The sequence below is a fragment of the Myiozetetes cayanensis genome, unplaced genomic scaffold, assembly GCF_022539395.1.
Source record: "Myiozetetes cayanensis isolate MyiCay16 unplaced genomic scaffold, myiCay2020 scf2-11, whole genome shotgun sequence".
Classification (NCBI taxonomy): Eukaryota; Metazoa; Chordata; class Aves; order Passeriformes; family Tyrannidae; genus Myiozetetes; species Myiozetetes cayanensis.
In genome coordinates, this window is record NW_026087411.1 from 27,220,515 (window position 1) to 27,236,829 (window position 16,315).

Here is a 16,315-nt window from a genome sequence, read left to right on the forward strand (position 1 = left end):
CCTGCCTCAGGGTCTGAACCTGCAAGGCTAAGGCTTTAAGTTTTTCTACTTGAGTTTTAATAATATGAAAAAAAAAAAAGGGGGGCAGAATTTGAGAAAGCTTCATATTCACTGAAATTTGTGATTCCTAGCAGAGGTCAAAATATATTTAAAGTGTCTTTTCACTTTTCTGGGAGTCCCACTCCAAGTTCCTCGTGCATCCTACTTCTGACTAGTTTTCAGAATGTTGGTTGTTTGGGTTTTTTTTAACTTTCTTTAAGATGAATTTTAATTTGCTATTTGTAAGCTGTCATTGCACGTGTTTTGTGTTCAATATACAGAATAACCAGGACAATCTGAGTTTTGATTTTCTGCCATATTAGTCTGTAATTTTAAAGTTACAGTAACACCTTTAAGTGGATTTTTGGTGACATTTGAAAACCAAAATTTCAATTCCCCTGCAATTTAATAATAGTGTTGATGTTGCATTTGGCTATGCTGCAGTGTGACCCGGCACAGCAAGGCTTGGTGGGTGCTCAGTGGCAGAACTTGCAAAGGAAGAACCACAAAACACAGGTTTTCTTCAGCTAGAAAGTTGCATAAAAATGTTTGATAGCTCTAACTGAGTATAGTGTGGGATAAAGTTGCCTGTGGATCAAAGTGAAAACAGCATGAAACAGGCTAGACCTACTGGCAGCCTTCCAGCTGCTTCTCCTTCTTTGCAGGGTTTATGTTCTTTTACCTACTCGGGCCCAGCCTGGGGAACCAGGTGCTTGCTGCCAATTAGTCTTGTCAAGACAGCCCAGAGCTTCTCTTGACAAGCCTGACTGCTGACAGCAGCTGTGGGGTAGTCTTGGGCAGGATTTTAACTCCTTGCTTGCCAAATACTTTGCAGGTTAAATCCAGTGGTCACATTCTGCAGTTACTCAAATATGCATCTATCTTATGAAGGCATATTTTATACAGAAACAGATCTGGACTTCCGGTGCTGCTGTAGTGGTAGAGAGTTTATGTGCCAGACTTCTGTCATGAAAGAATGTAAGTTGGGAGTTAAGTCATTATGAAGGTCACTTTACAAGTTTGTGGATGCTATCGGAGCCATCCATGCCAGCCCCTCTTCTCCTTGCTGTAGAGCGTAGCTGTAGCTGGATAACACACCAGGCTGCTCTGACAATTTTCTCCCCAGTAGCTTGAAGTTTAGTCTCTGTCCAGTACTGCAATGGTGCAAGGGAGTTTGAGCAGTTTCCAGGTGATCTGTTAATGTAGTTGAACTACAGTTTACAATTAAATGTTTCATATTTTTGAACATTTCAAGTAATTTATGGTGCTCCAAAGACAATCTCATTTTTAGTTGTGGAATTTTTCTGGATTTTCTTGTCTTCTACATGTGTATATGCTGTTGCTAATATCAAGTCCTTTGCTCCAGTAATATTAGCAGTGAACAAAATACACAGGTGCTCTCCATTAAACTTCACTGAGTTTATTTTCTTCAGAAATGACAAATTAATGCACTGACCGATCCATAGTGTGAGAGATTTAAATTTTTTAAGTGCATGTGGCAACATCTAGCCTTCAGTTAACCTCTTTAGTAGCAATTGCTAAGAAATCATAGCTTTGGCTGTCGCTCTTCTCAGTTGTTTGTGTTTCTAGAAACTGGTGAACTCTTGGGTCCATTTCACTCAAATTTGAAAGAAGGATTGCTTTTTATGTCTTGTTAATTGCATGAATAGCAATAATGTTTTTTCCTCTGCAGTCACCATTGCAGATGCATCGCTAGAGAAAGACAAGTACAACTTTGTTTTCATCAGTTTTAAGAGGTGGCAGCTGGCTAGTTTGTATTGGAGAATATGATCTTTTGCTTGGTCAAGTAGAAAGGACACATGGGAAATGTCTGGGTGCATGAGAAGAGCTCTGTGTAAAGGAGATGCCTGTAAATTGGTGGGGGACAAGGCTACAGTGGTGAGAGAGAGGCATTAGGCAGGCTGTTGAGGTTTTGGAAAATGTAGTGAGAAGAAATAGGACTGTTAACCCAGCATAAATTGATCCCAGAACAGAACAACTGTGTTTGCAAAATAGGCCATTTGCAATTGAATAAAATGCTCTGTTTACAAAATATCTTAAATTGGATGTTTCTACTGAGCTAGTCAAGGATGTGGGATGTGATTTGACTCATCTTTTCAACTTTGCTTCCAATTTCCTTTGCTTTTCGTGAGGCATAGCTATTAAGGTATGCTTTCTCTTAACTCAGAACTCCCAAGAATTACATACGAATAACGATTAGATCACTCTTTGTATCAATTTGAGACCTATTTATATTTTAGAACTTTTTAGAGCAGGATAAGCTTCATTAGGTAGAAACAAATTCTACCTTGCTAGGGGAGAGCTGTAATTTCTCAGAGTACTTATAGCTTTTGCAGAGGTCATCAAGAGGGCTGCTGTGTTTAACTTGAATACTGACTGGAACCATTTATTCTGCCCACATGAATTTTAAAAAAACTATATTGGCAGCTTCTGTTTGAGCAGAGTTAAACATAGCAGCACAGAAAACATTATTACAGCAAGTCACCTAGAGTTCTCTTCCACAGCAGGTACCTTACTTTGCTAACTTAATGCTTTTTCTTTTATTTTTTCAAATGGTAAGGTGAAGTTATGAGTTGCCTGATTAGTGTGTGAGGAGGGAATTTAAAGGAAGCTGCTTCTGTTTAATGTTGCTTGTGTGGATTTACATGTTACGATGAGTGGCCATCAGGGTACTGCCTAAATTATTTGAAGGTTTCTTTACTTGGAATGAATATATACAATTTACTTGACTTTTCAGAGTTTCTACTGTAGAGATCTACCAGCATGTGGAGTTCTTGGTAGATCTGTATAGAGTTATTTCTGTATTAATATCTGAAACTGATGTTTGCTGTGTGTAGCTCTGTGATCCTTATATGATTAGAAAGACTCATGATGGTTGTGCCATTACCCACTAGACTTGTACAAGTACAGGGAAAGGAGTACTTCAGAAACAGTTGTCTCTATTTTTGGTTCAGTGGTGTTCACGTTCTGTTCTTCCATTGATGCTTGGTCTGCTTCAGGGGTTTTAGATTTTCTGAACAGTATTTTCTAATCCACTGTGAACACATGTAGCCTTGACATTGTCCTTTTTAAACACCAAAGCCTAGTAAGGGGCTACAAGGACATAGTCCACTGTTCAAAATGTCTTGGAACAGTGTTTTTGAACTGAAGTTACCAACATGTGGCTGCTTGGAAAGAAACTGGCAGAACATCAGCTGTCCTGCATTTTGCTCATTGTGAATCTGTACCAAGGAGGGGGCAGAGATTACTTCTTACTTCAGGTTGGAACAGTGGCAAAATATCATTATTTTTCTTTGATGTGACAGTCTACCAGCTTAAGTCCTTGAAACTTTTAGCGTTCATTGTGTTTTAGCAGCTTCAAGCCATCAAGCCAACTCAAGAGTTTTATTTTTGAAGTAAGGGTTTTCAGTGGCTTGAACTTTCAATGTGAACGTTCAAAGCAGCAGCTTAAATCGTCTTAATATCTCTCTTTGCAGCCAGAGCCCCCCAGTTGATTAATATATAGGCTTCAAATGGAGATTTGTTTTCAAAGTAGGCATCTGAGGGCTTAATAATTTCAGCGGACCTAACCAGTGCTGCTGTGGAAGGAAGCAGCCTTGCCCTGGCTGCTGCTTCCTCCCTCCTCATCCGTTCTTTCTGTATGTTGAGTGTTTATACAGAAGTCATAAACCAGATGGAGTAAATGATTGAGACTTTTTCTGAGAATTCATTTTAGTCTGGATCAGTTCCTTGAGCTGGTTGACTGAGCAGCCATATGGTGTACAGACCACCTCCTGCACCAGCACAGGTGGCCAGGAAGAGGCTGATGCCATTTCTTCTGGTTGTAATGCTGACTTAGGCCAATTTTGTGTTGTTGGAATTGCAGCTTGGTGTCCTTTACCTCTTCTCAGCAGGTTTGACTTTTGGTTCAGGGGTTCAGACCTTCAGATTTGTCTCCCTGTGTAACTACACTTTCAATTTATCAAAGCCTAATAGGAAGAAAACAGTAGTACTTTATCCTAATAAGGTTTTCATGAGCACTTGAGACAATTGGCCCCTCTACCTTGTTTAGTTAAAAAAATAAGAGCCACCTCTTCCTTCCATCCCTCTTAAGTCAGTTCTTTGAGCTGTCTGCAGTGAGCACATTTTTGTGTGTGTAGAAAAATGCGTATTTCCACTTGAGCCAACATATTCCTTTTTTTTTTTTTAAAGAAAGTTATCTCTAGTATTATAGTAGTAATTCATTATTTCTGGAATGTGTATTGGAATGGAGGAAATTGCTTTGTAATCCTTAGTATTGCCCTTTCTTCCTTCCTCAGGTGGGTTACTTGAAACGGTAGGGTTTGCCAGCCTTATTCATTTTGACTGAATAAGGTTGAGGAGTGCTGATGTGAGCAGCTCCATTAGTGCATCCCTGGGAGGGGGAGCCTGTCGTGGGCATTTGGCAGCGTGCAAATAAACAGTGACCTCCTCAGCAAGCATCCCTTAGTGGAAGCAAAATCTTTAATGGCACAGTCTTGTCACTGTTAAGTGAACAATTTTAAAGTAAGGGACGATACAAATACAAGTATAGCTTCCCTTCAGTCTTCTTGCTTCTGCCTTCGTGGTCCGTGGTGGTGTGCACCAGTGTCACAGAAAGCTGGCCAGTTTAAAGTAGGCAGAAATAATTTTTAGTTGAACAGATTGTTTCAGGAACATTACTAGAACTTTTATTTTTCTTAGAAAAATAATTAAAATAATTTTTTCTTAGAAAATCTACCAATTGTTGAATTCACTTTGTGGATTTTGGTGGAATGAAATTTATTTCCTGTTTAGGCTAGAATAACTATTGGCAGTGCTTCCTTGTAAAACTGAGATGGCTTTAGGACCAGTTCAGAAGCAATTGTGTTTTGTCAAACCTTGTGCTGCCACAAGAAATCTGTGAAACTACACATCTGTTGCACATTGATTTAAACTCATTTAAAATTACTAGATGGAAGATGAAATACTTTACCTATGACTCCAGTTTTATTCTAATACAAGGTTGAGAGGTTTATGGAGACAGTCACCCATAATCAAGATACTGTTTTCCATTAGGAAAGGCTGGTTCCCGAAGCAACCACTCCCTCCTGGAGCCACAGGGGCAGATTTTCTAGGCCATGTCAGCTGGATAGCAATGGTGATGTGACAGATAGGTGGGGCATTGACTGCTCGTGTTTCTGACCACAACTGAGGAACGATGGTGACACATAACACTAATACCATTCAGCATGGCACTTCAAGATAAGCATCCATGTGGGGGTTTTTTGTATTTTTAATGAGGGAAAATGGTTAGCATGCAGATCCTTTGCCACCTGTACCCAGTAAAACAACATCACTGGTTTTATTTGGAATGCAAGTCTCTTCAGAGGCCTGAATGGCCTAGTGTCTTAAGTAAGGCTTTGTTGAAAATTGGATGGCCCTTCTTCTAGTTACTTTCCCTTCCATTTGCTCTGTTTAGGCCTTGCTCTCATTCAGTTATAGTAGGTTTTACTATCTTGTGTTTGTAGGCTTGCTAGGAACGTATTGCAGAAAAAAAGAAGTGAGAGTAAATGTTAAAGTTGTAAAAGATCTGTACTTTTGTTTTAATCTTCATTTTGTACAAAGATTTTGTACAGAAACTGTTGCTCTCTGAAAAGGTTACTCTTGTGGAATCTTTCAATAGCAGTAATATGGCCTAATTTTAAAAATGTTCCAGTGATTTTAGTGCTTCCAGAGTGAATGGAAACTAATCATGTTTGTACTTTTCTGACACTGCTCTGGAGTTTCTGCCTAGGAATACTAACTTCTAAAATTCCCTTAGTGATTGCTCAACCCCATAGCTTTTTTTTCTAGTACCTATGCATTATGTGAGTATTTTTCTTTCTGTTCTGCATGTAAAGCTTTAACATAAGTTCCCAGTGTTTTCTGTTAACTCTTACTGCTCTCCTGGTCTTGGTTCTAGCATGGAGAAGCAAATTATTCTCCTCTCTTCTGTTACTGTTAGCTGTCTGACAGTGGTGTGAGCATGCTAAATCCCACAGCTCTTCTTGGATTTCTGAAAAACAATGATGATTATTTCAGGGAACTGCTGACCTGCTCTTCTAATAAAGAACTTGTCTTGCATTCCACTTTCCCATTTTTAGAATCATGGTTCATATTGCTCTTGCTTCACAATCGTATAACATCCTTGTGGCAAGTACAGCAGTTGCTTACCTGGAAAAGTAATATTAGAAAAGTGTGTATTTTTAGCTGCCTTTTGATGTGATGTAGCAGCTGGAAACAAGGAAGAGAGACAGTAGGAGGTGATCTGACAGTGCTGCCAACCACAGCTTGGGAACCAGTGCTTTGGACTTGAGACCCCCATGTGTGGAAGCCATTTCACAGGCCTGAGTATGCCCACTGTGCCTGGCACCTCAGTGATCCCGATGCTGTGGCTTTGCTCTTGGTTATCAAATGTTTTGTTTGAGGGTCCTCTCCATGACTCTTCTTGACAAATGTTGTTAATGGATACAAAAAAAGTTTTGTGAAGCTTTTTGTTTGTTAATATGCATTAAAAATATATAATGAACAGGCAATTCCATGCACACATTTCAGGTATAAATAGTAAAGTACCCTTTGATATTTGTGACTAATAGTAAATATCTAAATTAAAAAATATTCCAACAACTAACAGAATTTTTCTTTCTTCCTCTGTAGTAACCATGTCTACAACTCAGAGAAGGCATGTAGCAAGTTCATGTTGAGCTATATTCTTGAGACAAGACACAGTGACTCATATGCTTTTCTGGGTAAGAAGTGTATCTATATTCTCTTGAGTGTGAAAAAAGTACTTAACCTTTTAAATTTAACTTTAACTTTTGAAAATTAGTCTGTCAAGCCAGTATGGTGGTGGTTTTGTCAGTGGAGGGTTTTGTTGGTTTTTGTTGTTTGTTTTTTTTTTTTTAATTTGTTCTTGAAGCTTTCTGGGAACGTGTAGAGAACTTTCCAGCTGTCAAGCAGTCTTAAGACATTTTAGACTAATAGTGCAAAGGAAGAGCAATAAAGAGCAATTTTAGAATAAAAGACACTGCTGAATAGTATGTGACTGTTTGGTTAGAAAAGTAATTCCAGTTGGTTGTCACAAAGATGTGTACGGTTTCTAGCCTGATTTGCCAAGGGATTGGAGTTTATTTACTCTCTCTCATTCCTTTCCCTTCCCAAAAATTTTAAACATGTCTCTGACAAGGAAGAGTAAAGAAATGTACAACTTGAGGAAAAAAATGTAGAAGTCCACCTTATATGCTGTGTTGACAGACTGGCAGCCAGCAAACGTGCTCTGCCCTGGTTGGTGTAGATATTCTGAGACACCACAACAGCTATGGTTATTGCCTCAACAGGATATGTGTTTGGATGGTTCCTACAAATCTGTATGTGATCAGACTTATTAGTTCTGCTGCTCCCAGAACTTCCCCGGTCTCCCAGTTTGATCCAGACAACTCCAGGAAAAAAAAAAAATTAGGATTTTTTTTTTTTTTTTTTTTTTTAATCAGGAAGACATTCCTTGCTGATTTGCTTACACAGTGTAAAACTCTGTAGCATCCTCTATGTGTAACATTGCTCTACAAGTGTCTCCCTCCTTAGTAACCTCTTGGGTGCTGTGCAGGCTGTCATTAGCACTGTGTTCTAAGTAACCTGCACCAGTAATCTCCAGAGACTATTAGGGATGGAGCTCCCCCTTCCCCCCACCACCTTCCCTATCTGCAATAAATTTGTAGAGTCTCATTTAATGCGGTTGGATGTGGATGCCTGCCTTGCTGGGTTTGCTGCATCATCAGATGTCAGGGTGAGGAAGAAATCTTTTGCTTTCTGATCCTGTAACAGTCAGATGTTCCATGTTCATTCTACTTTTGTGTTTCTCATGGAAATGATGCCTCTGACTCTTCCACAGTCTTAGGAGATTCTGCTGTAAAGTCGTGGACTTACAGCTGTACTTCTGCCTTAAGGGGATTCTAGGCTGAACTGCTAGATTATTGCTTACTTGTTGATCATCTACTTTATTTCATGAGCCCTAGTGCATTCAAGCACTGTTTCAGGTCCCTTTCTAGTTGGGCACAGAAAAGAATTGCAGCAACAGAGGAGTGCTGCTTCCAAATAATGTTTGCAAAGAACAGAGCAGTTTCCAGAGAGAGTTAAATTAGATGAGATGACATGTTTTAGTCCTTTACGTGTAGCACTTCTCTTAGAACTTAATTAGATCTAATTTAGCTTGGCATTGCCTGACTTTTTTTAGTACAGAATTAGCCTGTTTCTCTCTGTCCTAGGGCACTCCTGTGTTTTTGGCAGTCTTGTTCCAATTATTACACTGTGTTTCTAAAGATGTAGCTTCAGAATACATAATGTTTTTATCTTTTTACTGTATCTTCGTGATTCACTGTCATGTTTCTTCTGTGGACCTGCTTTCTTTTTAGGTGTTCTTACTAAAGACAGAAAAGCTCCTTGGGCTCTTTCATTCATTTGTATCTTAAGTAATAGAGTCGGACTTTTGGTTGATTGGGTGGGTTTTTTTCAGTTCTCTCAAATGGCTTGTATTAATGTGTCAAACTTCATAGTTCTAAAATTGTCTTTTGGTGATTACATCATCTAAGAATGATAAGTGCTTTTTTCCCCCCCAAATGTTTTTTTTTTTTTTTAATCTTGTCAAGTTATAGCTTGGAATTATCTGACCTGGAGCTTTTGGTTTTTAGATGATGTATCTGAACATTTGCAGGGCACCTGTTGGATTTCAATAACTGCTCTCCTAGTTTGGAGTGACTTGAACAGTTCTTATTTGGGATTTGTTTTCCTCCTGGTTATTGGAAGCTTATCAGGGAGTCATACCTCACATGTGACTTACAAATTCTTCCTAAAAGGAAGAAATCTAGACTGTATTTCCTGTCCATCAAATGCAGCTATTTTGCATGCAGACCCACCTACATGCCTACAGAAAAATGGGAGGACCTGCTTGTAAATAAAATGTTTTTAATTTCCTCAAAATTTTCTTCATAAAGATTTTTTTAAATACCGGAGTGGTGTAACGCATGTTGCTTCCACATAACCCTGCAAAGACTAAGGCACTTTTTCAAATGCAGCGTGTTCAGTTAAGTCATCTTGTGTCTGTAACTTAATTGATAACTGAAGATATGTCCTCATGTTTTTAATGTATATTTTTATTTTAATCTTTCTTCTCATCTTGAATTTAGATAACATAATCCATGGATAAAGTGGGAAAGATGTGGAACAATTTCAAATACAGGTGCCAGAACCTCTTTAGTCATGAGGGTGGAAGCCAAAATGAAAATATAATTGTGAACTCCAGTAATTGCTCATCTGCTAAAGAGAAAGCTATCCAGATAACTGATTTGACTCAACAGCAACCCAGCAGCCCTTTGAGAGAAAACATTGCTTTGCAATTAGGTTTAAGTCCTTCAAAGAATTCAGCAAGGCGGAACCAAAACTGTGTCACAGAGATTCCTCAGATTGTTGAAATAAGCATTGAGAAAGAGAATGACTCGTGTGTCACCGCGGGAGCCAGGCTTGCTCGGAGGGACTCTTATTCTCGACATGCTCCTTGGGGTGGGAAGAAGAAGCATTCCTGCTCTACCAAAACCCAGAGCTCCTTGGATACTGAAAAAAGATTTGGTAGAACACGAAGTGGCTTGCAGAGGAGAGAGAGAAGGTACGGGGTGAGCTCAGTCCATGATATGGATGCAGTATCCAGCAGGACAGTCGGTAGCCGTTCTCTGCGACAGCGTCTACAAGATACTGTCGGGCTGTGCTTTCCCATGAGAACTTACAGCAAACAGTCCAAACCTCTGTTTTCTAACAAAAGAAAGATCCATCTCTCTGAACTAATGCTTGAGAAATGCCCTTTTCCTGCAGGCTCCGATCTGGCTCAGAAGTGGCATCTGATTAAACAACACACAGCGCCTGTGAGTCCTCATTCAACTTTCTTTGACACGTTTGATCCTTCCTTGGTTTCCACAGAGGATGAAGAAGATAGGCTCAGAGAGAGACGTAGACTTAGTATTGAAGAAGGGGTTGATCCCCCTCCCAATGCCCAAATACATACTTTTGAAGCTACAGCACAGGTTAATCCATTGTATAAACTGGGACCAAAGTTAGCCCCTGGTATGACTGAGCTGACTGGGGACAAAACCATAACACCTCCTGGGAACTGTGACTCCGAAGAGGACACAACAACGCTTTGCCTGCAGTCACGCAGGCAGAAGCAGCGTCAAATGTCTGGAGAGAGCCACGGCCATATCAGCAGGCAGGGGGCTTGGAAAGTGCACACTCAGATCGATTACATCCACTGCCTGGTGCCAGACTTACTTCAGATCACAGGTAACCCGTGTTACTGGGGGGTGATGGACCGCTATGAAGCAGAAGCACTTCTGGAGGGTAAGCCCGAAGGCACTTTTTTGCTCAGGGATTCTGCGCAGGAGGACTACCTCTTCTCCGTGAGCTTCCGTCGCTACAACCGCTCGCTGCACGCACGCATTGAGCAGTGGAATCACAACTTTAGTTTCGATGCCCACGATCCCTGTGTGTTTCACTCCTCCACTGTTACAGGGCTTCTGGAGCACTACAAAGACCCCAGCTCTTGCATGTTCTTTGAACCATTACTTACTGTATCTCTGAACAGGACCTTCCCCTTTAGTCTGCAGTATATCTGCCGGGCAGTAATCTGCAGGTGCACTACGTACGATGGGATCGATGACCTTCCTCTGCCCTCAATGTTGCAAGACTTTCTAAAGGAGTATCACTATAAACAAAAAGTCAGGGTGCGATGGCTGGAGCGGGAACCTATAAAAACAAAGTAAATGGAAATGAAAATAAGCTTCTGGAACGTGCTTTTTTTTTGTGTGTATTACAGTTTAACTGCAGCGAGCGCACCGACGACGTCTAGCTTTTCTGCAATATCCTATTTAAGCTAAGTGTTAGTATCCTGTCAGATGCTGCCTGCTGTTAATCAAACTAAGTTGTGATGCCTCTTGGAAACAATAAGCAGACAAATTCTGCACGTTTTTCATTAAGGCCTAATGAAAATATTTTTGCTAATTTCTAAATATTTTTTTCCCTTTTATAGCTGTAGTAATTGGATGAAGAAACTATGAGGCATTTTCCATGGGGCATTCATGTAATGCTAACAAAGAAAGGCTTTATCAGAGGAGCATTTTTGCTGATATTTGAAGTATTTTTTAAAAATTCTCATCCTGAAAACGTTCCACTACTCTTAAGTACTAATTTATCTCACAAACACGTTTCCAAATACTAGTGAATATTTTCTTTTACTGAAGAGCAGTTCATTAGAAGCAGTCCATTAAGAGTTAATGCTGCTTTGAAGCTAACAGATGAATCATTCTTTTCACAGTGTATAAGGTTTCCTGATCATTAAAACTTGAATATGCCTGCTCAGTACTGTAATTCTATTATAAACGCTTGGAGATTTAAGTGGCATTGTTAGCAAAAGTAATACTGTCTTGGACAGTTAAAAGCACCTTCCAGTGTGAATTGCTGCTTCAGTGGCAGGACACAGGATTAGATTATTGCCATAAAACATAAGGTTGCGGGTTTTTTATAAAGAAGAATTTGGTGACCTGACTGACAGTAACTTACAGTGGAAGGTAGTAGTGACAAGAAAAAAATTTTTGATTATTTAAAGTTGACTGATATTTTTATGGAGAACATGACAAGTGGTTGAGTTATATATTATGATCAGAGTACAAAATCTGACATATCTGAAACAAATGTCAGGTTTCAAAGGTACTGTTACACTTTATTTGTAAATATCTTTCCATTTGCGCTTTTGAAAATGTTTTAAAGTAATATGCACTGATTATAGTTTCAACAGATTACTTAGAAACAAGATTCTAACTTCTGTTCGCTTATTTAATTGGAGGCAGAACTTAAAGTAGTTCTGTCTTTAGACATTTTGCACTAAAATTTTGTTGGAATGCCCTGACCCCTGTGTAATGTTTTGTACCAGTTGAGTGCTCCCTAGTTTCTTTACCAGCTGCTACAGTGTGTTATTTCTTACTTCTCTACGGCAGTGACCTGTGTGAGGTAGGGAACATTTTGGCTGCAAGTACAATAAACGTTACTCTTGTATGCTACACTAACCCTTCTATTGATGAATTTTTCTGCTTGCTGTGCCTTGTTCTGGCTCTTTGTGCTAATAAAGTACAGTATGTTCAGTGTTATACTTGTATATCTGCTCTGTTTTTATATATTCACGTAACTTGTAGCAGTTAACTGAATTTTTAATAGGCTTTTCTTAGTACTTAGTATAGGTAATGCACAAGCACTGTGCAGTTGAATATTGGTTGGTCAGCACACCGTATTCCTGGGTTTTGTTACAGAGCCTTGACAGTGTACACCACTGAATAAGGTTTCTGTAGTCACTGCAAAGTAGTGGACTTGTCTGCAGGCATAGAGCATTTTACAGGTTTTTGTAATGTAAAGGATAAATGTTAAGCAAAAAGTGTTCTAAAACATAACTGATCCCTGTAATGGTTGCTGAAGGTGTTTCAGCTTGTTATATAGCTAACTGCTAAGGTTCACATTTTGATACTCCCCACTGAGCAAGGAATGCTTATTCCTGTAAATTGACAGTACAGCAGTGGCATTTGTTCACTTTTAGGCTATTTTATTAAATAGATGTACACGCAAACTGGCCAAATGTCCTGTTTTTACCAAAGAATACTGTCAATTTATGTTGGGGTATTTTTTTAGTAAAAAAAAAACAAAAACAAACTCAAGAGTTGGAGAGGTGCAATTTTTGTTCTATCAAATATTTATCCCAAGCTGCGATAAACCAAAGTATTTGACAACTTCATCCGAACTTAAGTAACGTATACGTTTATGTTGGTAGAGCTTAAAACTTTTACATCAACGGTGTCGTCATTTTTCCTGAACTCACAATGCACCTGAAGAGGAATGATTTAAATAATTTTGTAATGACTGGAACAGCACTGCATAAAAGCTCGTACTGCGAGGGGTTAATCTGAAGCACCCAGAAAGCACTTTAAAACATGTGTTTATATGCTTGTGGAAAACTTGTGATCCCGTTATGCATTCTTTGTAGTAGATTATCTTCTTTCATGTGTTAAAAGACTTCAACTGTTACAATGGAACTTTGTTTAGAATATGTAAATACTAAGTTTATGTAATTATGTGTACAACTGTGCTAACGGTCTCTTAAGTTTTGAATTGTATGTGTGTCATTGGATATGCAACTCCTGGTTTAAAATCTGCTCTAAGCATAAAAAGAGGAAAAAGTCACCAGCATGAAATTGCACCTAAGTGTACCTTCACTGTGTCGTTCTCACTGTTCCCTCAGTCAGATCTGAATGCCAGATGAGTTTACTTAAAATCTTGCTTTCAATATTAGTATCATACAGTCAGCCTGCAACCAAGCTTTGTCCCGGTGTAGGGACCTGTTTTTTTGTTTACACCTGTTGCAGTTGCTTGTCATAAACTAGCTGTGACGTTGTCAATGTGGTCAGGAATACACATTCGTTTAATTTTTTATCATGTGGTGGAATCCTTGGAGAAAAAAATAAAAACCCCAAACCCTTATCTCAGAAAGTTTGCTCTTGCATTTGTGTAAATAATCTTTATGGAGAGATTTAGTGTTCCCTCAAAACACACAAAAAAGGAATGATCTACTTCTCTACAGCCTTTTTAAATCTTTGCTTCACTGAAATACACAGAATAATTTGCTAATGTGGTTACGCTAAAATGAATCACTTTAAATTATGCTGGACTTGAGTGTTGACTAATCAAGTTGCAGTGTATTTCTGAATGAATACATTTTCAGTTCTGAAGGCACTAACATGCCAGTGTGGGGAGAATGCAGATAATTGATTTCTTGGTTTCTGTTTGACCTTCTGGTTTGGTTTGGAAAATCTTCCATGTGTCTGCTTACAGATGTGCACAAAGCTCTGATTTTTTTTTTTCTTAATTTAACAGTAGGATTTGGTGTAATAAGGTACACTTATATTATTCTGATCTAATTTGGTTACGTGACAGATGCCTGAGTTTCTGAGCCTCACTCTTGTAAAGTGTTCTTTTGAGGTGATTCTCATTTCTATAGAAAGGGCTTACTCTAGAGGAGGATTTTGTGAGAAATCTTATGCAGATATTTTATGTCCCCATGGAATTGGAGAAAAGGAAATATACTATATTTTGATTATATAGGAGGGTCTATGAATCAGTTTTAAAAACTCTCAAGGCAAGTAGACACTTGTCCAGATAATTTACTTGTCAGAAAGGAATTTCTGAAGAAAATAGGTTGCAAATCCATGTTTTGCATTTATCTACTTTTAAATTTTATGTGTATTTGAAGGCTTGTTGCTTACAAAATTAGTCTTCAAATCAGAAGCGTAGAGTCTTTGAAAGACGTGTCTATGTATCCACAGTGTTTGAGAAGATGAAGTCAAGCCTTTTAGATGTCATCCTGACAGTCACTCAAATCCTGAAGTCCATATTTAACTTTAAAGTTCTGCACTGCTTAGAAATTCAGGATCTTTCCTTGTTTCTGTCATAAAAAGCCTGTTTACTTTAGTATCCTTGTGGAAGCCAAAGTATTTGCAGAATGCTATAAAGTTTGTCTCTGCTGCAGTTGCATGTAAGACAGAAGCTGTCATGTCAGAAGTACCAGAGGGATGTATCTGCAGGTATTTTTTTTTCAAAGCTATCTTGAAATACAGTATTTAATGGAAAAACATGAACTGAATCTTAGTTGATTCTTCCTAAGATAGCAATGTCTCTCCTTTTAAAACCACATTTAAAATTATGAAAGCACTTTTTGAGCCTCATTTTCCTAAACTGTTGTTGTGAAATGAGCACATATGTGCTGACCTTAGTCTACAGGAATCTAGCACATATATATTTATAAGTTAATAAGATAGATGCCTCTTAGCATGTTTTCATTTATAGTCTTTTTTTGAAGCTCCTGAAGTAACCAATATGGTGAGCACTAATATATTGGAATTCTAAAAATTCTTTCTCAGTTTTCTGTCTGTGCATGGCATGCTTTGCAAATAAAAGGACTGTTTTATTTGTATCTTCATCTGTATTTATGTATTATGACCAGTTGATTGGTGTGTGTTTTCCTGCTGTTCTCATGCTTGCTAAACAGATATCTCCGGACTGTAACCGAGGGAGATTTTTCATATATTTTTTTTTTTAAATAGACAGAAATTAGCTGGCTTTTAAAGTGTTAACTCCTATGGAGCATGGTATAACACTGCTAATTGCTCTCCCTTTTTGCAATATCGATGTACAGAGAGCCATTTAGTTGACCATGGGTTGTGTCTGCCAAATGCAGTTGACTTAATGCCTGAATTCTAAGCTTTTTTTTTTTTTTTTAATTGAAAATGCTACTGATGAGGGCTTTGAAAAGAAAAAGTCTTGATGTTTTTGTGGCAATATGCATAAAGTAAATGTTTTGCAATGAGGTAAGGATCTCTTGAAGATGCTTTTTGGAAATTTTCCCCCTCTCTCTGTGTCTTAAATCAAGACTCTTTAAAAAAGAAAAAAACCCAAACAACCTCATGATGACTTTAACCTTACAATCATGTAAAGACTGAAAAGAAATCTGGTGCTTTTACTTAATTTGCTTGCATGTTGCCAGACTGATTTAAGAGCAGTTGTTTCAGGAAGCAAATTGAATCTGTTATTTCAATGAAGCATTGACATTTCTTATTTTTATAAAATAACTCAATTTACAAAAATTGTCTATCAACAGGATGTTAACCTGATACTGTATTTATTGTTATCAAGGTAACTGTTGTGTGTATGCTTTTCAAGCTGAGCAAAGCGTTCACTTTGTAAATTTGCATTAAGGCTACAGCTGTTACCAGCTGGGTTCTCTAGGGCCAACACAATGTATTTATGAGCTGAAGCTCCCGGTGCTTGACCCTTTTTTGTCTTCAGTAGGAAAAAAAGTACGTAACTCTGCGATATAGGTTGCGTTACAGATTTCCATGTTAAGCACACAGCTACACTGACAAGCAGAAACATATCTGAACTTGCTTGTCTGGAGTAAAGCAACCTCTCTGACTTCTCAGCAGGAGCTGTAACTTGGTGGCACGTGGGCAAAGAGGAATTAGGTTTTGTTCTTCTCTGAGCAGCTGTTAAACTGAATGCGGTGTGTGCTTCCTGTGCGATAAGGTACGTCAGTCAACTGCTTAGAGCCATGGGAGCTTTAATAGCGTTCAGGAAGACACAGAAGCACTTGGCTGCTTTGTCA

At 38.6% G+C, this 16,315-nt stretch overlaps 1 protein-coding gene across 3 annotated transcripts in view; it reads left to right on the forward strand.

Annotated features, from left to right (window-relative positions):
• SOCS5 (suppressor of cytokine signaling 5) overlaps positions 1 to 13,638 on the forward strand; it is a 48,382-nt gene extending 34,744 nt beyond the window's left edge. For all 3 annotated transcript variants that reach the window (XM_050314947.1, XM_050314948.1, XM_050314946.1), the window contains exons 2-3: positions 6,736 to 6,827; positions 9,258 to 13,638. In XM_050314947.1, coding sequence (XP_050170904.1) covers positions 9,270 to 10,880 — 1,611 coding nt within the window. In that variant the 5' untranslated portion in view covers positions 6,736 to 6,827; positions 9,258 to 9,269 and the 3' untranslated portion in view covers positions 10,881 to 13,638. The remainder of the gene's footprint in view (positions 1 to 6,735; positions 6,828 to 9,257) is intronic.
• Positions 13,639 to 16,315: the final 2,677 nt, after the last annotated feature.